This window comes from Cherax quadricarinatus, chromosome 21, assembly GCF_038502225.1.
Source record: "Cherax quadricarinatus isolate ZL_2023a chromosome 21, ASM3850222v1, whole genome shotgun sequence".
In the NCBI taxonomy this organism is placed as follows: Eukaryota; Metazoa; Arthropoda; class Malacostraca; order Decapoda; family Parastacidae; genus Cherax; species Cherax quadricarinatus.
The window spans coordinates 34826536-34852676 of record NC_091312.1 but is presented as its reverse complement, the minus strand read 5'-3'; the positions used below and the strand labels follow the sequence as shown (position 1 = coordinate 34852676).

The 26141-nt window shown below is 40.9% G+C and overlaps 1 protein-coding gene across 2 annotated transcripts in view; it reads right to left on the bottom strand.

Annotated features, from left to right (window-relative positions):
* Nucleotides 1-26141, bottom strand: part of LOC128689181 (phenazine biosynthesis-like domain-containing protein 1) — a 129374-nt gene that overhangs the window by 4061 nt on the left and 99172 nt on the right. For both annotated transcript variants that reach the window (XM_070087369.1, XM_070087370.1), the window contains exon 6: nt 248-310. In XM_070087369.1, the coding sequence (XP_069943470.1) occupies nt 248-310 (63 nt within the window). The remainder of the gene's footprint in view (nt 1-247; nt 311-26141) is intronic.

Genomic DNA, 26141 nt, shown 5'->3' with positions numbered 1-26141 from the left:
ATATACCATTAATATATTTCATACGTTTTGCATATTATAATTTCTGTTAATTCATTATGAGTTCTCTTGCTAAAGGAAAAACGTAATAAAGAGATTTATTGCTCAACTTCTTTTTTTCAGTGAAAATTATGAGCATATAATCAAGTTATAATTTACTCAGAACAAGTGCTTAAGAAAATAATTTATACATAGTGTGAGAAAAAGAGTAAATGATGGAAAATGAGTTAATAATAAGAGAGATACTCACAGTTGAGCTCCTTCCTTCCCAGTTGACCAGCCCAGTATGGTGCCAGCACAGTGTGGGCGGAACCTGTCAACACAGTCACCAGCATAACAGATGCTTCAACGTAATTCTACAAGAGATCACTTGAAATGTTTTGCAGAGCAGATGACACTCACTCTTCTCACAATAACAGTTGTTCATATGCTGTGTTGAATTACTTACGTTGCTGGCAATATATATTAACTTTTTGCCTCTGTTTTCATAAGATTATTTTGCCAGTCAAAGGTAAACCAGTATAATAAATAAAATCTGATTATGTAACAACAGAAACTTTGAAATGTTTAAATTCCGTTATAGTTATTTTATTTAGGTAATTTTTGTAATTTCATTCACATATATTATTAAATAATAAGCATTACTTTACTATTCTTAAATATTAATGATAGAGGTGAGATTAAATTTATCCTGATAAGGGAAAAAAAAACATTATTATAGTTGTATCAAACAATGAAAAAAGTGTTATCATAACGAACAAGTTTGTATCATTTAACATCAGTTTGCTTAGATCAATATTTTCTTACACGTGGCCATTTATGTCACACGATGCAACACTCATGGTGCTATAATTTTCTTAACAGTAATTTTACAAGAGTAGCTTTTTGTCACATAGATAATGAAAGAGACTCGATGCAAGCGCCGCCCCTCAGGGTATGTACGACGTGTACTGACGTGGTGAACGGTCTTGGATGGGAGAGTTTATTTGGAGGAATCGTAATGTGACGCTGAGTAATCCAGTGATATACCTTTCTATAACAATCACAGTATCTGAACACTCCTCTAAATACTATACCTCTCATGTCTTACTTGTATAATCAGTCAGGGCAATGAAAGTGAAGTGAAAGAAAATATACAGATTATAGATGGCGCATCTTCCTTTGTCCCAACTGGATGAACTTCTATACACTCAATTATTTCTAGTTGTTCCATCCCTAATATCACCTCAGTGAAAACAGGTGATCTTTGATATTTTCGGACGCCTGGGCATTATTTTTTATGTATTTGTAACGGACAACGGCTGTAGAACATAATACAATTTCAAGGTAAGTTGTGTGATCACTTACTGTAGTGTAATTTTAAAGATCGCTGCTATATTATTAAACCTCACTTAACATTAAATTATAACATCCTCTCTTCTGTTCATCAAGAATGAACCTATACAGTCCACCTTTGTTTACTCAAGTTAAATGCAGAGCATAATTTATTACACTTATTAAGTGATTATCTTCAGTTAGAGGCCTAACTTGTGAAAATTCTTCTGGAGACGCAATTTTGAGGGTAGAGGCACTAAGAAAGGATGTAGCAGCCATTAGTCAATTCTGGGGTTGAGTTGATCCAAGTATTTGTCTATTATTTCCTACTGTAACATTGTAACTATTTTTTTTATATATCTGTCGTTTTTAGTGTAGCAGAATGGAACTCTGAAATACACAAAATGCATAATAAATTTCCTTGTCAGAAGTAAAAATAATTTGTTAGACGTATAACTTGTTTATTGCTAATTTATCAAGAAGAACTAGGAGTTGTAGTTCAACACTCATAAGAAACCCATAAATTAATTTTCAATTCTTTCATACATTTTGAAGAATCACGTAGAATTCATACAAACTCAATTGTAAAGAAATCTGAATAGAGATTTCTTCGCCATCACTACGACAAGGTTCTAGATGCACTAGAAGACAAAAAAATACAGATGTAATATATACAGACTTTGCAAAAGCCTTCAACAAGTGTGACCATGGCGTAATAGGGCACAAAATGCGTCCTAAAGGAATAACAGGAAAAGTTGGTAGATGGATCTATAATTTCCTCACAAACAGAACACAGAGAGTAGTAGTCAACAGAGTAAAGTCTGAGGCGGCTACGGTGAAAAGCTCTGTTCCACAAGGCACAGTACTCGCTCCCATCTTGTTCCTCATCCTCATATCCGACATAGACAAGGATGTCAGCCACAGCACCGTGTCTTCCTTTGCAGATGACACCCGAATCTGCATGACAGTGTCTTCCATTGCAGACACTGCAAGGCTCCCGGCAGACATCAACCAAATCTTTCAGTGGGATGCAGAAAACAATATGAAGTTCAACGATGAGAAATTTTAATTACTCCGATATGGTAAACATGAAGAAATTAAAACTTCATCAGAGTACAAAACAAATTCTGGCCACAAAATAGAGCGAAAAACCAACGTCAAAGACCTGGGAGTGATCATGTCGGAGGATCTCACCTTCAAGGACCATAACATTGTATCAATTGCATCTGCTAGAAAAATGACAGGATGGATATTGAGAACCTTCAAAACCAGGGATGCCAACCCCATGATGACACTCTTCAGGTAGCTTGTTCTATCTAGGCTGGAATATTGCTGCACACTAATAGCACCTTTCAAGGCAGGTGAAATTGTTGATCTAGAAAATGTACAGAAAACCTTCACGGCGCGCATAACGGAGATAAAACACCTCAATTACTGGGAGCGCTTGAAGTTCCTGAACCTGTACTCCCTGGAACGCAGGCGGGAGAGATACATGATCATATACACCTGGAAATCCTAGAGGGACTAGTACCGAACTTGCACACAAAAATCACCCACAACGAAAGCAAAAGACTCGGCAGACGATGCAACATCCCCCCAATGAAAAGCAGGGGTGTCACTAGCACGTTAAGAGACGATACAATAAGTAAGTGTCAAGGGTCCGAGACTGTTCAACTGCCTTCCGGCATACATAAGGGAGATTACCAATAGATCCTTAGATCCTTGGCTGTCTTAAAGCAGGCACTGGACAAACACCTAAAGTCGGTACCTGACCAGCCTGGCTGTGGCTCATACGTTGGATTGCGTGCAGCCAGCAGTAACAGTCTGGTTGATCAGGCTCTGATCCACCAGGAGGCCTGGTCACAGACTGGACCGCGGGGGCGTTGACCCCCGGAACTCTCTCTCCAGGTAAACTCCAGGTAAACAAACCTCATCTGTCCTGTGAAGTTTACCTGGAGAGGGTTTCTGGGGTCCTGTGAAGTTTACCTGGAGAGGGTTTCCGGGGTCCTGTGAAGTTTTCCTGGAGAGGGTTTCCGGGGTCCTGTGAAGTTTACCTGGAGAGGGTTTCCGGGTTCCTGTGAAGTTTACCTGGAGAGGGTTTCCAGGGTCCTGTGAAGTTTACCTGAAGAGGGTTTCCGGGTTCCTGTGAAGTTTACCTGGAGAGGGTTTCCAGGGTCAACGTCACCGCGGCCCGGTTTGAGACCAAGCCTCGTGCTTGATTAGGGTCTGATCAACCAGGCTGTTACTGCTGGCTGCAGGTAAACCGACGTACGAAACACAGCCCGGCTGATCAGGTACTGACTTTAGCTGCCTGTCCAGCGCCTTTTTAAAGACAGGGGTCTTTTGGTAATCCTCTTTATGTATGCTGGGAGGCATTTGAACAGTCTTGGGCCCTTGACACTTACTGTGTTGTCTCTTAGTATACTCGTGGCACCACATGCATCATTCTCGTCTGCATTTCAGGGAATACAAATAAAAGAACTTCTACCATTACCAGTAATTTAGGTGCTTTATCGTACTTATGTGTGCCGTGAAAGTTCTCTATACAGTCTTATGGTCAGTACTTTCGCCTAGAGAAAACAAGTGATTTGAAGAGAATCATAATGGATTTGGTGTCCCTAGATATGAAGGTTCTCATTATCCATCCTCTCATTTTTCTAGCAGATGAGGTAGAATCATCATCGTGGTCTTTGAAGGTGAGATCCTCAGACATTATCACTCTCAGGTCCTTCACTTTAGTTTTACACTCTATTTTGTGGTTAGAATTTGTTTTATACCCTGATACAGTTTTAATTTCAAGTTGTCCTTATCTAAGTAGTTGAAATTTCTCTTCATTGAACTTCATATTATTTTGAGTGGCCCATTTGAAGATTTGGTTGATGTCCGCATGGAGTCTTGCGGTGTCTTCGATGGAGGTCACTGTCATGGTAATCTGGGTGTCATCCGCAAAGAAAGACACAGAGCTATGGCTTACATCTCTGTCTATGTCAGATATGAGGATGAGGAACAGGATTGGAGCGAGTACTATGCCTTGTGGAACAGAGCTTTTTGTGTTATATTTCTTAGGAAGTCATAGATCCATCTACCAACTTTTCCTGTTACTCCTTTGACACGCATTTTGTTGCGTTATTGCACCATGGTCTCACATGTTGAAGGCTTATGCAAAGTCTGAGTATAATTCATAAGCATTTTGTGTATCTTCTAAAGCATCCAGGACCTTGTTATAGTGGTCCAATAGCTGGGTCAGGCAGGAGCGACCTGCTCTAAACCCGGGTAGCCCTGGGTTGTGTAAGTGATGGGTATCTAGGTGGTTGGCGATCTTGCTTCTTAGAACCCTTTCAAAGATTCTTTTGATATGGAATGTTAGCGCTATCGATCTGTAGTTATTTGCTGCCACTTTTGCAAAGTGGGGCTATGTCTGTTGTTTTAAGTGACTGAGATGACTCCTGTGTCCATGATCCCTCTCCATAGAATACTGAAGGGGCTTCTTGCAGTTCTTGATGAACACGGAGTTCCACGAGTCCGGGCATGGAGCAGAGTGAATGGGAATGTCATTTATCGCCTTTTCGAAGTCTTTTGGTGTTGGGATATCAGACATTTTTGAAATGACCAAATTTTGAGTCTCGGTCATAAAAAAATTCATTTAGATTATCTACCCCTAGTCTGGTTAACGGCTCACTGACTCGTACTGGGATTTTAGAATCTTATTTCTTTACTGTCATCTGTGTAAGTCCCATCTCGTCTAAGCAGGACTCCAATACTGGATGCTGTTTTCGCTTTATATTTTGCATAAGAGAAGAATTACTTTGAGTTTCTTACAGTTTCATTGATGGCTTTAAGTTCCTCCTGAGATTCTTGTCTCCAGTAAGAGTCCCTAAGCTGAAGTTCGATATTTGCTATTTCTCTGACCAGTTCCTCCCTTCGTATTTCAGATAAACTGGCCGCTCTCAGCAGCTCAGACACTTCACAATTGCCTGTATAGGGAGCGTATCTCTCTTTCTAGTTTACATCTTTGTTTTTCTTAATGGAATGTGCCTTGAGGAGACCTCTGGTGCCACAAAGTTAATTTTTCCTATGCAAAGATTCTGATCCGTGTTGTTTAAGATATCTTCCCAGCTTGTTTCATTTACGATATGGTAGACATGTTCCCAGTATATGCTTTTGTTATTGAAGCTGAATTTTGTGAAAACATCCTCATAACTGATCACATTTTGCTGGTCAGGAGTCTTGTGCATACATATCTGTACATCCATTATGATGTGATCTGAGTGCATTGTCTTCAATACGGTTATATTAAGTATCAGATCGTAGTTGTTAGTGAAGATGAGGTTCACTGTAAGTAGTACTGAAGGCGGCTCAGTGGCTTCTTCTACAGAGGGCTCATTCCTGAGTGGCTCCTCCTGAAAAGGGCTGCGGCTGAGTGGCTCCTTTTCCTGAGGGGCTCCCTTTCCTGAGCAGACTCCTTTTCACACCTATATGCTAATGACCTTGACCTCGCTCTCGAGACCACCTCACCCTCGAGACCACCTCGCCCTCGAGACCACCTCGCCCTCGAGGCCACCCTCCTACGACCCCCCCCCCACGCAAGTCCATCACTCTTGTAGAAAGTACAGCATATGGCCTGAGAAGTGGCTTATATACTGTAATCAGGTGAGTGCAAGCAGGAGGAGGCAGGACCACAGTGGGACCATCTACTAGTGTAAATAGGTCTTTGTCCGAAGGTTGGACAAATATTGAATAATACCTTGTGTCAAGATCCCATGATGTAATGTCTGATAGATGTGATAAATGGTTTTCAAAATAGACAAGTTAAAGATTGAGACACTTCTGTTGAATATCTCGGAAGTAAGTTATTCACTTATCTCATGTAAGTTCTCCATTAATAATCAATTATTTGAAATGATTTTCACAGTGATCATAAAACAATTTTTACAAACTGGTGGATGTATTTTTTTAAATATCTTAAATATTTTGTAATTTGTGTGGGGGTAAAGGGAAGATATTTTGCTATATGTCAAAAACTTACGAACTTTATTTTTTTTTTTTGTGGAATAAAGATAAGATATTTACAGTGTTTGCAGTCATGAGAAAATTGAATTAGCATTGTTTTATTAGTAGGAAGTTCCCAAACAACTTTTCGTAGTTGAAGAATTGAGACACTTATGCAACACATGGGAATCTTTATTGAAGAAACGTTTTGCCACACAGTTGCTTCATCAGTCCAATACAAAGTAGAAATGGGTAAGGAGAGTAGAAGTTTGAGGTAATCAGTCCCTCAACCTGGAATCGATGTGTTCAGTCCATCACTCTTGTGGGAAGTACAGCATAGGGCCAGAGAGGTGGCTTATATACTGCGGTGAGATGAGGTGAAGCAGGAGGAGGCGGGATCACAGTGGGACCTGCCACTAGTGTGAGTAGGTCGTCGTCCAAAGGTTGGGCAAGCGTTGAAGTCTTTCTACCAAGATCCCATGACGTTGCAGTGTCTGACAGATGTGATGAATGGTTTTGAAAACCATTCATCACATGTTTTTTATAAGTAAACAAGCTTATTCAGGTATACACAAATACACTTACATAGATTGTCATACATAGCAGTATAAGTGTAGAGAACCTGGGATAACCCAAAAAAGTTAGAGTGACTTATTTCCATTTGGCTATCTTATTGAAACTTAGTGTAGAGAGAATGTACACTTCTTAAAGTATACCAAAAATGAAGACATCGGAAGATAAATAACGATACACAATGGTTAAGATGGTGCCACCCCTAAGCTAGCATTTTCACAGCTGAACTTTATTCACGTCTCATAGTAATTATCTATACTGTGTCCAGGTCTACTTCATCGTTTGTGGTAGTCTCGGAGTCTTTTAGTGCTTTGAAGGTTATCAAAATATTAATTCGCTTCTTCCGCTAGTTCTTCGTATACAACTTTGGTTGTGCCGCATTTGTAGCGAAAACAAAGAAATCGTTCTCTGCTGGGTCCCTGGTTATGTTGATGTTCAGGGCAAGAAGCAGGGAGATCACTGTGCGATCAGTGGTACATGACATCCCAGTTTCATATAGAGGTATTTCATTCTCAGATTATTTTGCTACAATCTCTGGCCACCTTCGTAACCGTTGGTCTGAACTGACTCATAAAAAATTACACTCTATCAAGGCGAGTTTAGGATCCTGGTCTTCTTATCATCGATGTCATAATCTTGCTCATGGGTATCTCATGGAGAGGCGCCCAATTCCAAACCGTGCGAATTATCAGGTTCCAATTTCGGTTTGTTATATTCTGTTAGACTGTCCAGTCTGTGAGCGAGCACGCAGAATTTACCTTTGACATCGTCATGGCTCAAACTCCCTTACTATATTTTCCCTCCTCGCTGACGGCCTCACCTTTGACATAGACTCCCTCTTTAACTTTTTGACAGCAGCAGATTTATCACAGCCTTTGATTATTTTTCATTTAGCACTCTTTACCGACCTTACAACCCGTACCCGACAGTGCTGTATGACCCTAGTGGTATAGTGCTTAGTTTTAATTATAATTAAAATGTTAATTTTAAATTTTTCTTGGGGGGAAGAGGAAATATTAAACTTATAGGGATTATATAGTGTCTGGGGAGTGAAGTCATTCATGGTAATCCATGAATGGGAAGTAGATAATTGTATTATTAGATGGTATGGGAACAAAAAGATTTTAACAAAGAGACACAAGGGATTAATTACCTTCACATCTTCCACCGATTTTTCTCTGGACTTGACTGATGGTCACTGGTTGGCGAAACGTTTCCACATTGACGATACCTAAGTGTTGCACAAGTATCTCATTCACCAGCTTGTAAGTTTTCTAATTCATTTATATGATAGTAAAAATAGTAAGGAATGGGCGTTGTCACAGTTGCTTTTTGCCGATGACTCGGTGCATTTGGGAGATTCGGAAGAGAAGTTGCAAAAGTTGTTAAACGAATTTGGGAGGAAATGTAAAAGAAGGAAATTAAAAGTAAATAAGGAATTAGCAAGATGAGAGTATAAAAAAATACAGACAATAAGATATTGGATATCAATCAATCAATCAATCAAGTTTATTCTCTATAAAGATTACAATGTGGGGTTTACAGATTTAGAGTATTGTGTGGTTTACATGTTATAAAATACTAATTACAGCGGGGGCCACTAGAACACCTAGCATGGCTAGGCATTTCGGGCAGAATTAGATTAATTCTTAACTCTAAATTAATGCAGATTATGGAGTAAGTTGGTATTAAGGCTAAGTGACTACATTATTGTTTGTGAGTTTAGCAATGTAAATGCTTTTGTTTTGGCACAATACACAGGCAAACTTATGACTAGTTAGGATTCATTCGTATTTCCGTGATTATAGTCAAGTGGATGAGTGAGTGTAAGTGTGAACAGATGGTTTTCATGTAGTTAGTTGCCAGGGTGTATCAGGGAGATAAGATGTTGCCTAACGGTAGCTTTGAAGGTGATGAATTTGTCTGCAGTTCTAGGTTTTCAGGTAGGGTGTTCCAGATTTTAGGCCCTTTGACATACATAGAATTTTTGTAAAGGTTTAGTCGGACACGGGGAATGTCATAGAGATGTTTGTGTCTGGTGTTATGCCTGTGGGTCCTGTCACAACTATCAAGAAAGCGTTTTAGGTCAAGGTTAATATTGGAATTTAAGGTCCTATAGATGTAGATTGCACAGTAGTAAGTGTGGCTGCTCTGAACGGGGAATAAGTTTAGATCTATGAATAGTAGGGGAGGGGGGTGTAGCCAGGGATGGGATTTAGTGATTATTCTTACTGCAGGTTTTTGTTGGGTTATTATTGGCTTTAGGTGTGTTGCTGCAGTTGATCCCCAAGCACAAATAACATAGGTGAGGTATGGATAAACGAGTGAATTGTATAGTGTGAGAAGGGCAGTTTGCGGCACGTAGTATCGTATCTTGGAGAGGAAGGGAATATGGAGGAAACAAATGTGTTCAGATATTTAGGAGTGGACTTGTCGGTAGAAAGGGTTTTGAGAGATGAAGTGAAAGGAAACAGCTGGAGCATTGAGGCAGCTGTGGACATAGAGAACTTTATAAGTGAAGGGAAAAATGGGAATACACAAGATTACAGTGATACCAACTGCTAAATGAGTGCGAAGAATCGGTTCTGAATGTTGTTGATAGGACGAGGCTGGGAGCATTAGAAATGTCGTGTTTGAGGGCAATGTGTGATGTGAATATTATGTTAAGATTAGGAGTTTGGAGATATGGAGGTGTGGAGATACCTAAAGTATTATTCAGAGGAATGACGAGCGGTTGTTGAGGTGGTTTTCAAATTTAGAGATGATGGAGTAAAAAAGGGTGAATGGGAGGGCATGCAAGTCTACAGTGGAGGGAAGGAAGGGCAAGGGTCATCCAAGAAAAGGTTGGAGGGAGAGAGTAAAAGATGTTTTGAGTGAAAGGGGCATGGTCATCTAACAGGATTGAGTGAGCATGTTAGAATGGAGTTAGGGGAAGCAAGTGACTTTTATGATTTGACGTGCTGTTGGAGAGTGTGCAATCTAACACTTATGGAGAGATTCAGGGAAACTAGTTAGCTAGACTTGATTACATCCTGGAGGCTGAAAAGACAGTACCTTCACTCTGAAGGAGGGGTGGTGATGTCGTGGTTTGGAGGGGTCATCTGAACTGTAATACTGAAACCCTTGTAGTAAGACAGTGTCTGAATGAGTGACAGTAAAACTATTTTCTTCTTTATCGGCTCACCCAACCTAGACAGGTGACAGTCAAAGTGTTAAAAAGAGTGAGAGCTGAACAGGTGGAAAATAGGAATGAAAAAAAAATTAATAGCGTGTTCAAAAAATCTAACCAAGACAGCATTCACAACAATGAATTGAAGATGGAGAAGTTTATACTTAGAAAGAATATAGGGAAGAACTGGTTTGGCAATGGAGTTGTAGATGTGTAGGACAAACTCTCAGGTAGCACCATAGAAGCAAGAACTTTGGGTAGCTTGAAATATAGGCTGGATAACAATGAGTGGGTGTGGGTGGGTACGAGTTAGACATGCATAGCATGGGAAAAGAGGCCTGCAATAGAGTTCCATTATTATTGTGTTTTTGTGTTCAATATCTTACAATTTGCAGAATCGCTCATTTCCTCAGAACTACTAAACACCTCAAATGATGTAGTTGAAGTTTCGGGCAGTAAAGATCGAAAACTAAAACCTTGTCATTGTGGTAGTATACAAGCCTCCAGATGCAGCTTCCCAGCAATTCCAAGAACAGCTTTTGAAAATTGACCACTGTCTGAAGAATCTCCCAACTCCTGCTCCAAACATCATGTTGCTGGGGGATTTCAACTTGAGACACCTAAAATGGAGGAGTGTAACAAATAATATTTTAGCAGAGATCACCTCAGGAGACAGCTCAGATGAAAATTCACACACCAGCTATTAAATCTCTGCACGAAATTCACTTTAAACTTGCAAATAATAGAGCCTACAAGACTACAGAGTGGCTCATTCCCGAGTGGCTCTTCCTGAAAAGGGCTGCGGCTGAATGGCTCCTTTTCCTGAGGGGCTCCCTTTCCTGAGCAGACTCCTTTTCACACCTATATGCTAATGACCTTAACCTCGCCCTCGAGACCACCTCGCCCTCGAGACCACCTCGCCCTCGAGACCACCTCGCCCTCGAGACCACCCCACCCACGACCCCCACCCACGCCCCCCCACCCGCGCCCCCCACCCGCCCCTGCCCTTGCACCCGCCCGCCGTGCCCTCGCGCCCGCCCGCGCCCTCGCGCCCACGCCCTCGCGCCCGCCCGCACCTTCTGCTGTGCCTTCTGCAGCGTCGTCCGGATCGCCCCCGCGCCCCGAATTTTTTACCGATTTTTTTTTAATTTTTTTTTGAATTTCATTTTCTTATGATCTCCTCGGATCAAATTTTTGAGGTTCCCCCTCCCACTTTCACCCCCATCCCAATTTTTTTTTTGAATTTCATTTTCTTATGATCTCCTCGGATCAAGTTTTTTGGATTCCCCCCTCTGGGGGTAAGCATTCAAAATGGACTCCCACTTGCATCCCAAATTTTTTTTTTTTCTCGATAATACAAAGACTCCATCTCCTTGGATCAAGGTTTTCTCGATAATACAAAGACTACATCTCCTTGGATCAACTTTTCTCGATAATACCAAGACTCCATCTCCTTGGATCAAGTTTTTGGATTCTCCCCTCTGGGGGTAAGCATTCAAATGAACTCCTCCTATGGGGCATGGTACTTTCTCTTACTACAGGTCTAAACAAGTGTGACGTCACCCCACTTGTGTTTACTCGGTGGACAGTGACGTCACGTGATGATCTCACACATACAGGCTGAATCTTGTCGACTTCCCCCTATGTCAGTGACGTCACGTGATGACCGCACACACAGGCTGAATCTTGTCGAGCAGACATTAACTTAAAATGCAGGATAACACTATTTATTATACAACCAATGCATTTCATATACAACATAGGGGAAAACATTTTCACTCTTAACCCAGGATAACCCAAATAATTCCATATTTTTTCGTTAATACCCACAACAATCCACAATTTCTTTACAAAATTCAACACAAGTCTAGACATTTTTCTCGTTTTAACTATTTCATCTCAGGTCACTCCCCACGAAGTAACCTTCTCTCTCTCCTTCTCCCCACCCTCACAAACCCTCACACTCCCACCAACACCTCACAATTTTCACTCATAACCCACAATTTCTTCTCGTTTTAACTAATTTTATCAGAAAAAGGCACAACAACAACCCACTTACAAAATCTTTTCGGCATCTCTAGTTCGACAACAACACCCACAACCCACAACACTCACAACCCACAACACCCACAACAACAACCCACTTATAACAACTTTTTTGATATCTCTAGTTCGACAACAATACCCACAACCCACAACACCCAGAACCCACAATTTATTCTCGTTTTAACTAATTTCATCAGAAAAAAGTCACAACAACAACCCACTTATAACATCTTTTCAGTATCTCTAGTTCGACACCAACACCCACATCCCACAACACAAACAACCCACAACACCCACAACACATAACAACAACCCACTTATAACATCTTTTCGGTATCTCTAGTTCGACAACAACACCCACATCCCACAACACCCACAACCCACAACACTCACAACCCACAATTTTTTCTCGTTTTAACTAATTTCATCAGAAAAAGTCACAACAACAACCCACTTATAACAACTTTTTTGATATCTCTAGTTCGACAACAATACGCAACCCACAACACCCACAACACCCACAACCCACAATTTTTTCTCGTTTTAACTAATTTCATCAGAAAAAGTCACAACAACAACCCACTTATAACATCTTTTCGGTATCTCTAGTTCGACAACAACACCCACATCTCACAACACCCACAACCCACAATTTTTTCTCGTTTTAACTATTTCATCAGAAAAAGTCACCACAACACTTACAACTTACAACCACTTTTCGATTAATTCACTAGTCACAATTTTACATATTACGAAATTAATACGCACACACACATCACTTTACTTTGAACACCTTCAAAACACTCTCATAAATCATTTGAATACTCACAAAAATACCTTTGAACATTTCCAAACAACGCTGAAACATTTCCAAAATATCATTTTGAGTACTCCCAAATACACCACTGAATACTACTAAAACACCACTGAATACAGTCAAAACACCACCAAAATCACCATAAACTAAGATCAACATAACAGACTAACACCCATCTCAAATTCACTAAAATCACTGTAACCAAGATATTCACAAAATTCTATGACCACCTAGCCCACACACACACACACACACACATACACACACACACACACACACACACACACACACACACACACACATACACACACACACACACACACACACACACACACACACTTTTCTCAATATCTCTTAAGAAATATTCTCTCATCGAAAACCTTTATCATCTCACTACAGAACAACCCCAAGATTACTTCGAACACTCTCATAAATCATTTGTATACTCACATAAACACCTTTGAACATTTCCAAACAACACTAAAACATTTCCAAGACAACATTTTGAATACTCCCAAATAAGATTTATCATCTCTAATTTATCTACACTTTCATATTTCATTAAATTACAACTCATCCCCCAAAACTCCTCCCTCATTCTCCAGATTTTTACAACAGTATCACAAAAACTAACTCAGACACCTTACTTTGAACAACACCAAAAACACCATCATTTACCTTTGAATACTCCAAAAACATCATTCGAATACCCCCAAATCACCACTGAATACTCCCAGAACACCTTCATAAATACTCTTGCACATCATTTGAACACCTTCAAAAACACCTTTGATTAGTCTCAAACACCATTTGAGTACTCCCAAATACACCACTGAATACTACTAAAACACTTTTTTCTCGTTTTAACTAATTTCATCAGAAAGTCACAACAACAACCCACAACTTACAATCACTTTTCAGCAACTCTAGTTCGCCAACAACACCCACAATCTACAACACCCACAACCCACAACACCCACAACCCACAACACCCACAACCCACATCACCCACAACAACAACCCACTTATAACATCTTTTCGGTATCTCTAGTTCGACAACAACACCCACAACCCACAACACCCACATCCCACAACACCCACAACCCACATCACCCACACCCCACAACACCCACAACAACAACCCACTTATAACATCTTTTCGGTATCTCTAGTTCGACAACAACACCCACAACCCACAACACCCACATCCCACAACACTCACAACCCACAACACCCACAACAACAACCCACTTATAACATCTTTTTTTGGTATCTCTAGTTCGACAACAACACCCACATCCCACAACACCCACATCCCACAACACCCACAACCCACAACAACCCACAACTTATAACCACTTTTTCGGTATCTCTAGTTCGACAACAACGCCCACAATCCACAACACCCACATCCCACAACACCCACATCCCACAATTTTTTCTCGTTTTAACTAATTTCATCAGAAAAAGTCACAACAACGCCCACAATCCCACAACACCCACATCCCACAACACCCACAACACCCACAACAACCCACAACTTATAACCACTTTTTCGGTATCTCTAGTTCGACAACAACGCCCAAAACCCACAACACCCACATCCCACAACACCCACATCCCACAATTTTTTCTCGTTTTAACTAATTTCAACAGAAAAAGTCACAACCCACAACTTATAACCACTTTTTCGGCATCACTAGTTCGACAACAATACCCACAAACCACAAAACCCACAACTCACATCACCCACAACAACAACGCACTTATAACGTCTTTTCGGTATCTCTAGTTCGACAACAACACCCACAACCCACATCACCCACAACACCCACAACACCCACAACCCACAATTTTTTTTCTCGTTTTAACTAATTTCATCAGAAAAAGTCACATCAACAACCCACAACTTATAACCACTTTTTCGGCATCACTAGTTCGTCAACAACACCCACAACCCCCAACACCCCACAACCCACATCACCCACAAAAACAACCCACTTATATCATCTTTTTTGGTATCTCTAGTTCGACTACATTACCCACAACCCTCATCACTTACCAATTTATTCACAATTTATTCGATACAAATTTTTCCCCTTCTTTTTACTGAATCTTAAATGTAATACACATTCCTCTTTACATTACTAAAATTCTAATAAAATCCTCTCCATACCCATCTCCTTGTATCCACATAAATTGATATTATACTCACAACAACTAATCTCACTACCCAACTACTGCGACATGTTTCAACACCCTCCATTCTTTTCCAATATATCATAACTTTTCAATTCTATAATTTCTTTTTAAAATATTAACATATTACCTTTATTTTCAGTAAAATCTCCCCATATTTCATTAAATTTCTAATACAACCCTCCCCATACCCCTCTCCATCTCACCCGCATTTCTTTACATCCACTCACCCATCTCCCAACACACCTCTTCTGAACACACACAAAAATCACATTTCACATCCACAAATGCATCTCATCACCCATCTCAAATCCACTAAAATCACTGTAACCAAGATATTCACAAAACTCTATGACCACCTAACACACACACACACACACACACACACACACACACACACACACACACACACACACACCTCACTTTACTTTGAACACCTTCAAAACACTCTCATACATCATTTGAGACCACCTTTTCTCAATATCTCTTAAGAAATATTCTCTCATCCACAACCTTTATCATCTCACTTCAGAACAACCCCAAGATTACTTCGAACACTCTCATAAATCATTTGTATACTCACATAAACACCTTTGAACATTTCCAAACAACACTGAAGCACTTCCAAAATATCATTTTGATTACTCCCAAATAAGATTTATCATCTCTAATTTATCTACACTTACACATTTCATTAACTGAAATTACAACTTATCCACCATACTACTCCCTCAGTAAAACAATTTTATGTTTTGATGATTATAACATAAATTTGGTGAGTAAATTGTATTAATATTTTTTGATGATGAATAGTTAACATGAACTTAGTAAAGTGATTGTGTATTAGTTGGAGTTGTGTGACTTAGTTCTGTTAATGTCTCATTGACATGGTAAATTTTTTTGTGCTTATGTCTTATATTTATTGGTGTATGTCTTAGTTATGATGTGTATGTCTTAGTTGGAGGTGAATGTCTTAGATTTGGTGAGTATGTCTCATATCTTAAATTTGCGACTGAAATGTATAAGTTGTGGGTGTCTGTGTACTATTTTTATTTTTGGTGGTGAAGATATGTTATAGTGCTCATGTTATGTTATAGATGTTGGTGGAAGTGTCGTGGTATTTTTGTGTATGTCTTATTTTTGTGCGAATGTTTAAAAAAATAAGTGTTTTCAGTGATCATAGTAGCTTTGAGATGCAAGATCTTAGATTTTTGGTGATCTTGGTGAAGAGTGTTGATAGATGATGGTAAACATGATATGGAAATGGTGATCGTGATTTTTGTGTGAATGTTTATAAAAAAAATGAGTGATTTCTGTGATCTTAGTGGTGGGGTCATAAAATCTGGTAATCGTCTTGGTTATAGTGTTCTTAGATAATGTGGGTACAACAGGTTGAAACAAGGTGGGTTGGGTGAGATGTGACCACCAAGTAAACACAGATGGGAGTGTGAAGTCACTGGAAGTGACCTCGCCGGTCCTGTGGGTGTGACATCGTGTGTTGGTGGTAGTGAGGTGAGTGAGCTTAGATATTGTCAAATATGATTTTTTGTGCGAATGTTTATAAGACATGAGTGTTTTCTGTGGTATTAGTGGTTTTTGAGGTAAGTGAATATGTGCGTTTGTTGATGGTGGTTGTCTTAGATTTATGTGTGTACAAGATATGTTTTCAGTTGATGGTGATCATGTACTAGGTGTTTGTGTATTAGGTTTGTGTTCATGCTTTTTTGTTTTTTATGCGCGCATGGGTAGGGAGTTCTTGGTTATAGTGATTTGAGGGGATTTCTATAAAAAGGGTGTTAGATGGTGATGTTAAACTTAGTTTCTGGTGATTTTGATGGTGTTTTGGTAGTATTCAGTGGTGATTTGGTAGTAATCAGTACTGTTTCGTGAGTATTCGGAGGTGTTTGATGGTGTTTTGGAATGTGTTCAAATGATGTGCAGAGTATTTTTTGAAGATGATCAGTGGTGTTTTGGTGATGTTCAGAGTTGGTTCAAAGTTAGTCAGTGTGTTAGTTATGGTAATGTCTCATGTCATAAGTGTATGAGTTAGTTTTTTTTGTGCTAATGATGTAAAGTCTGGAGAATGAGGGAGGAGTTTGTGGATGAGATGTAATTTCGGTTAATGAAATGTGTAAGTGTGAATGAGAATGTAAATTGGTGGGTGAGTTAGAGAAGACAAAATGTTATGTGATCTTAGTAAAAGTATAGATAGTTTTAGTGATCTTCGTTATGATGATGTTTTAAGAGAATGTGTACAAAAAAAATGTGTGATCTTAGTGGTGGGGTTATAGAATTTGGTAAACGTCTTGATTGTGGTGATCTTAGATATTGGAGATATAACAGATATCTGTTTGTGTTAGTTTTGGTAAAATGTCCCATGTCATAAGTGTCTGAGTTAGTTTTTGTGATAATGTTGTAAAGTCTGGAGACTGAGGGAGTAGTATGGTGGATGAGTTGTAATTTCAGTTAATGAAATGTGTAAGTGTAGATAAATTAGAGATGATAAATCTTATTTTTTTTTTTTTTTTTTTTTAACAACACATTGTAATGGACATAAAAGAGGTTACCCATATACATTCACCAAATTTTCCATATAACATACTACTATAATATAAACAATATAAACTATAACTATATAAACTATATAAAATATAAATTATATAAACCTTTCAGATTTGTATAGTTAACATACTGTGACTGACATATGACAAAGGTTCACAACCTTCACAGTATATAATCAGAGTAATGACCTACATCACAATCTCAGTTAAAAACAAGTACATGCTCTTCCCAAAATTTACCCCTATACAATAAGAATTGTTTATTTTATTGAAAACTCAGGTACAAAAAAAAAATTATGGGTGCATAAAATATGTCAACGAGATACCAGGCACTAACCAGATTCTTATATAAATAAATAATAAAGTCAAAACACAGGAAAATAAACACTATACAAATAAACAATGTGACAAAACAAGCACACAGAATTACACACATACACAAGCAATCACGTATTATACAACGTGATACTTCATCTGGCATATAACTAGGCGTGGCTTCCGCCTGCCAACACAACGTATCCAAGACTTAATCTAAGAACTCAGGTGCCTTAAAGAGCACAACAATACGTTAATTTGGGCGACTACCACGGGGTTATTATCATGGACTAAGAATAGACATTACAGTTCAAAGGTGGATCAGGATGACGCTACAATTCACAACAATGAAAATATCTAATATAACAAAACGAAACTACACTGTGATATTTGACATCTCAATAAACACAAATGCCAGCAGCTACAAGTGAACTTATACACTGACAAGATGCACACATTGAAAAATACTGCCTCCACATATAGTTCAAGCTCCATCACAGCTTACAGGAAAACGAAAAGTTGCATATATACATATATTATTGAAAAGCACACGGACACGGCATAAAGGAAATAAACGGAAATAAGAAAAACGTTTCAACTGTGCTAGGAAGCACACCATATACAAAAAGTACACCAATGACTTGTAAATGAGGCATAAAAGACGAGAAACATTCCGAAAAGTTGTATATACAAAGCACGTAAGATATTTTGTCATCACCGTTACATAGGAGACGCACATAAACTCTGAGAACACAAAACATTCACGCACTTGACAAACACAATTAGACACAGCAGACCAGCCCGTTAGATTACCCACTGAACACTCACAACTATCTCAAATCTCGTAACTCCAAGGCTTTATATTCAGGCGGGAAGTCTCTCTCCCATCTCCCCTCATATACCAACCTATTTCGACATTTTGTCCTATAAATCGTCCCTGCTAACACCCTAATTCTACTGTTACCATCAACGTGCCTCATAGCCCATGACACGAAAATATAATCGGCCACAACATACGACACCGCACGCTGTACACGCAAGTCAACCCCACCTACATCAAAACTCAACGCCCGGAGTACCGACAAACCTCCCCCCCCTACCAAACGCAAAACCCTACTGAACCACTCTCGTACCATACCTAAAGTCTCACAGAAATACACAACATGAAAAGCAGATTCCTCCATCCCGCACACCGGACAACCCCAGTCTTCCTCCAAACGCCTATTATACAACACCACCCCAGACGGCAAGATTCCATGTAAAAATTTAAAAACCACTTCCCGTACTTGAGCAGGCAGACGCAACTGTTGAACTCGCCTCCATATATCACCCCACGCATACATGGGATACATTCCTTCAACTCGCACCACGACTACCTCCCTACCCGCCCTTTCTAAGGTACATAATTTTACACAGCGCACGTCCCTCATGTTCAATAATACGCGAAGCATCGCGTCGCACCAAATTAAATTCCTCCCTCTCCACCACCTGCGCAGGTCGTGATACAATTCGCTTAACCCACCATGCATCCCACCCAGTCGGAGAAAACGACGCTTCACGTAACATGCCATGACACGAGCCTCTAGAGGAATGAGACCCAACCCTCCCTGATGCAGTGGTGTCTCCACCACCGCTCTTGTGAGCCAATCGCATCCAGAACCCCACAAAAATCGATAAATTCTATGCAAAAGACGTTTGACGTCCCCCTGCAACAGAGGATACAGTGCAGCAACGTGCCATACTTTGCTATAAAGCAGGACATTAATGACCACCGCCCTCTGATGCAGGGTTAAATGTCGCGGCCGTAAACTATTTAAGCGCCCCAAGACACTATGTACAACCCTCCCCGAATTGTACGCCCTCATCTGATCGACCTCCCGCATATAATGAATACCACATATAGTGATACGATCAACCACAGTCCACCCCTCTGCATCCACCCCATCCCCCACCCACTCCCCCAACTCCATAATTTTCGATTTTTCTCTATTAACACACATCCCCGTAGCCTTGCCAAATATGTCAACAAGTCTCCCAACAAAACCCAATTGCTCCCGTGAACGTAATAACACAGTAGTATCATCAACATAACCCACAAGGGTTGGTCGACCACTACTCGGACCCAACGATGTCTCTATTGCCCTCCCACAAACAGCCCAGTAAAAAGGGTCCTGCATACATGCAAAAAACATTTGAGACATGGGGCATCCCTGACGAATGCCCCTGCTCATGTGTACAAAAACACCTAACTTGCCATTAATTTGTACTTTAAAACCCGCTCCATTGTACAACGAACGGGCCCACATGATGACCTCATTTCCAAAACCCTGCCATCTCATAAATTTCCACAGAACCTCTCTTTCCACACTATCAAAAGCGGCTCGCCAGTCTAAAGCCAAAACACCACCCCCACCCCTCACCCCGCATTCCTCAACAAACTCCCTGATATTCCCATGACCATCATACATTGACCTACCTGGCACACCAAACTGACTCTTATGGATTACCTTATCAAACACTTTCTTAATTCTATTCATCAATATTTTCGCATATAGTTTATAGTCACTACACATCAACGATATGGGACGGTAGTCCTTAATCGCTAACGGCACATCACATTTCCTAACTAAGACCAACACCGCCGTACGCTGAGACAGACCTAACACCCCCCCCTCCTTCATCGCATTGAGTAAACGAACCATAAAAGTCCGTATTACCTCCCAATGTTTGATATAAAATTCACAAGGGATGCCATCAATGCCTGGAGCCTTCCCCTTACTCATTCCTTGTAGTGCCTCCCACACCTCTGCCTCAGATATAGGCCCACCCATGAGAAGGCGATCGTAATCATTTAACTCGCATCGTACGCCTCTCCCCAAATCCTGTATCGCATGCTCACTCACGTCTTTACTTTGCATCTGGATCTTACTCCAAGTATCGACATAAAAACTTATCCCCTCAGTTGTTGTTAAGACCTGTCCCTCACTATACCCGTCAACTTCATCCTGCACCACTAAACTCACAATTTCAGTCGCTTTTCGCCTTTGTGTCTGACTTTGTAAGACGCAAGCAGACGGCTTGTCACCCCACAAAGCCTCCTCCACCCCACTCGAAATGCGCGCCCCATCGAAAACCTTATTTTTCATTACTTGGATTTGTTCTTTAATAGCATCGATCTCATCCACTGGGTAAACCCCAGATGCCTCTCCCTGTGCATAACATTGTCGTAGATGACCCTCCAGGTACCTCTGAAAACCATACTCCATGCGAGTGGCCTCCTTACACCGATTCACATAAAAATCCTTAATTCGAGGCTTCACAACCTCATCCCACTGTCGTACTAAATCCCATCCCTCCCAGGAGTCTACTCCCATAGACGCCCAGAAGTCCTCGAATAGTTCCCTATCATCCGCACTTTGTAGCACCCGCGTATTCAGTTTCCAGTATCCCTTAAAACGATGCGGGAGACCTCCCCAGTCGAGCTCCACAAAAACTCCCCGGTGGTCGGAGAAAAAGACGTTCAATACACGCACATTGATTACGACCACCCGCCGAGACACATACACCCTATCTAAACATGCTGCATAGCCCCTACGCACAAAAGTATGCTCAATCCCAAAGTCACGTCCTCCGCGTACATCTACCAACCCCAAACCAGACAACAAGTCACCCAAAACAAGCGAACAGAACCCCGCCCCCCTCGGTTCAACATCTTTACGGCGCACTACACAGTTCCAGTCACCACCTACCACTGTAATTTCTGGCAGGGACCTCAAATAATATACCAAGACATCTCTAACAAAAGTATTTTTAATGTTAACATCGTGTTCAGCCGGCCCATATACCCCTACAAAACCAACTCTTCTACTACCCCAATCCCCCACGACTCGCACCACGCGACCCTCCCCCCCTTCCTCCCAATGTCTCAGCACAAACGGGCTGGTCGCTTTTATCAACACAGCCACTCCACCTTTCAGACGTCTGGAATGAGTTACATAAATGTCATAACCATCCATCTCAAACAAACTTCCTACTTTATGGTTATGTTCTTGCAAAAAACACACATCCACTGCAAAACGATTCAACCACTCACGCACCTGCACACACTTTCTGACAGATTTCAAACCATTAACATTAATAGTTACACACCTAACTGTGTTAAAGGTGGCTTTCCTCTAGGGGCTACCACTCCCTTTTTCTCTTTGCGCCGGCAAGCACCCAAGGCACTTCCCGCACCTTTGGCAATCCCCGTGATATTACCTGCTGTCCTGGACTCGCGCGACCTCCCCGCACCCGTGATTTCCGACCACGTCTTCTTCCCTGAACGTTGTCCAGGGGTCAAGACATCATCGGAGTCGGACGGGGTAGCCGCACGCTTCCTAGAAACAGCATCTTCAGACATGTCAGTACTTGGGGTGTTCTCCTTGTGAATTTCTGCCTCAACAGTGTGAAAACTCGAACTCTCCAAATCTCTCACTTTAGCTATCTGATCAGCATCATCTGCACGTAATTTCCCCTCATCAGAACACAACACAGAATCAGACTCATGCGACGCTAATAGGTCACTTAACGCAGATACAATGTCGGCTTCCATCTCACCTGCCTCTCTTGCTATAGGGATTTCACTGTTCACATGTTCCACCTCGTCAAGGGAGGCAGTCCCAGGTAGAGTCACACAAGATGACTCTAGTAGCATGGCCCTATCAACCTCAGCACTCCATGATGTCATACGCGGCGATGTCTCGACAACCTCCTCTTCCAGAGCCTGACGGGGTACCTCACCGTCAGGTCGACGACCACGCCCCGATGGCGGCTGGCGCTGGACACACTGAGCCGCTATGTGATCCAGAGCGCCGCAGAGGCGGCAAGTTCTTCTCTGTCCAGGGTACGTAACGTACACCTGGGAACGAAACTCCTCCAGTTGAATGTACGAAGGAATCGGCTGACGCAGGGACATTTTCAACGTAAATGACCCCTCCTGAAGGCCATTATAGTGGCCGTCAGACCACCTACCCATGGTGACCAGGTGGATCTTCCCATAACGTTCAAAAACGTCACGTATATCAACTTCATTGGCCTCGAAAGGCACGTTTCGCACACGTACCCACGTATAGTATCGTGAAACGTCATGCAACTGGACAGAAACTGCTGGGGTGACTTGCTTACTTATATCCTGGTACTGGGTCACAATCTTCTCGTACATCTGAGTGTCACAAAACTTGACGAAGATCCGTGTAGTTCCATTCAAGGCGACGCCACACAAGGATTCACGTTGAATGCCATAAGTATCACGAATGATTGCTGGCAGTAACACATTTACTGATTCGCCGGTGATAGATCCCTGCGTTAGTTGAATACAAACAGTATTAACGCGGCGGCGAAACGCAGTCGCCATTGTTGTTGATGTTGTAAACACTCCTCCACCAGGTGTCGGGACTGAGGAGCAACAGCTGACAACCGCTCAGCACAACGTCTGAGCAGAGGTTGATAAATCTTATTAGGGAGTATTCAAAATGATATTTTGGAAGTGCTTCAGTGTTGTTTGGAAATGTTCAAAGGTGTTTATGTGAGTATTCAAATGATTTATGAGAGTGTTCGAAGTAATCTTGGGGTTGTTCTGTAGTGAGATAATAAAGGTTGTGGATGAGACAATATTTCTTAAGAGATATTGAGAAAAGGTGGTCTCAAATGATTTATGAGAGTGTTTTGAAGGTGTTCAAAGTAAAGTGAGGTGTGTGTGTGTGTGTGTGTGTGTGTGTGTGTGTGTGTTAGGTGGTCATAGAGTTTTGTGAATATCTTGGTTACAGTGATTTTAGTGGATTCGAGATGGGTGATGAGATGCATTTGTGGATGTGAAATGTGATTTTTGTGTGTTCAGAAGAGGTGTGTTGGGAGATGGGTGAGTGGATGTAAAGAAATGCTGGTGAGATGGAGAGGGGTATGGGGATTGTTGTATTAGAAATTTAATGAAATATGAGGAGATTTTACTGAAAATAAAGGTAATATGTGAATATTTCAAAAAGAAATTATAGAATTGAAAAGTTATGATATATTGGAAAAGAATGGAGAGTGTTGAAACATGTCGCAGTAGTTGGGTAGTGAGATTAGTTGTTGTGAGTATAATATCAATTTATGTGGATACAAGGAGATGGGTATGGAAAGGATTTTATTAGAATTTTAGTAATGTAAAGAGGGATGTGTATTACATTTAATATTCAGTAAAAACAAGGGGAAAAATTTGTATCGAATAAATTGTGAATAAATTGGTAAGTGATGAGGGTTGTGGGTAATGTAGTCGAACTAGAGATACCAAAAAAGATGATATAAATGGGTTGTTTTTGTGCGTGATGTGGGTTGCGGGGTGTTGGGGGTTGTGGGTGTTGTTGACGAACTAGTGATGCCGAAAAAGTGGTTATAAGTTGTGGGTTGTTCATGTGACTTTTACTGATGAAATTAGTTAAAACGAGAAAAAAAATTGTGGGTTGTGGGTGTTCTGGGTGATGTGGGTTGTGGGTGTTGTTGTCGAACTAGAGATACCGAAAAGGCGTTATAAATGTGTTGTTGTTGTGGGTGATGTGGGTTGTGGGTTGTGGGTGTTGCGGGTTGTGGGTATTGTTGTCGAACTAGTGATGCCGAAAAAGTGGTTATAAGTTGTGGGTTGTGACTTTTTCTGTTGAAATTAGTTAAAACGAGAAAAAATTGTGGGATGTGGGTGTTGTGGGATGTGGGTGTTGTGGTTTTTTGGGCGTTGTTGTCGAACTAGAGATACCGAAAAAGTGGTTATAAGTTGTGGGTTGTTGTGGGTGTTGTGGGTGTTGTGGGATGTGGGTGTTGTGGGATTGTGGGCGTTGTTGTGACTTTTTCTGATGAAATTAGTTAAAACGAGAAAAAGTTGTGGGATGTGGGTGTTGTGGGATGTGGGTGTTGTGGATTGTGGGCGTTGTTGTCGAACTAGAGATAAAGAGAAAGTGGTTATAAGTTGTGGGTTGTTGTGGGTGTTGTGGATTGAGGGTGTTGTGGGATGTGGGTGTTGTGGGATGTGGGTGTTGTTGTCGAACTAGAGATACCAAAAAAGATGTTATAAGTGGGTTGTTGTTGTGGGTGTTGTGGGTTGTGAGTGTTGTGGGATGTGGGTGTTGTGGGTTGTGGGTGTTGTTGTCGAACTAGAGATACCGAAAAGATGTTATAAGTGGGTTGTTGTTGTGGGTGTTGTGGGGTGTGGGTGATGTGGGTTGTGGGTGCTGTGGGATGTGGGTGTTGTGGGTTGTGGGTGTTGTTGTCGAACTAGAGATACCGAAAAGATGTTATAAGTGGGTTGTGGGTGTTGTGGGTTGTGGGTGTTGTGGGTTGTGGGTTTTGTGGGTTGGGGGTTTTGTGGGTTGTGGGTGTTGTGGGTTGTGGGTGTTGTTGACGAACTAGAGTTGCTGAAAAGTGATTGTAAGTTGTGGGTTGTTGTTGTGACTTTCTGATGAAATTAGTTAAAACGAGAAAAAAGTGTTTTAGTAGTATTCAGTGGTGTATTTGGGAGTACTCAAATGGTGTTTGAGACTAATCAAAGGTGTTTTTGAAGGTGTTCAAATGATGTGCAAGAGTATTTATGAAGGTGTTCTGGGAGTATTCAGTGGTGATTTGGGGGTATTCGAATGATGTTTTTGGAGTATTCAAAGGTAAATGATGGTGTTTTTGGTGTTGTTCAAAGTAAGGTGTCTGAGTTAGTTTTTGTGATACTGTTGTAAAAATCTGGAGAATGAGGGAGGAGTTTTGGGGGATGAGTTGAAATTTAATGAAATATGAAAGTGTAGATAAATTAGAGATGATCAATCTTATTTGGGAGTATTCAAAATGTTGTCTTGGAAATGTTTTAGTGTTGTTTGGAAATGTTCAAAGGTGTTTATGTGAGCATACAAATGATTTATGAGAGTGTTCGAAGTAATCTTGGGGTTGTTCTGTAGTGAGATGATAAAGGTTTTCGATGAGAGAATATTTCTTAAGAGATATTGAGAAAAGTGTGTGTGTGTGTGTGTGTGTGCGTGTGTGTGTGTGTGTGTGTGTGTGTGTGTGTGTGTGTGTGTGTGTGTGTGTGTGTGTGTGTGTGTGTGTGTGTGTGTGTGGGCTAGGTGGTCATAGAATTTTGTGAATATCTTGGTTACAGTGATTTTAG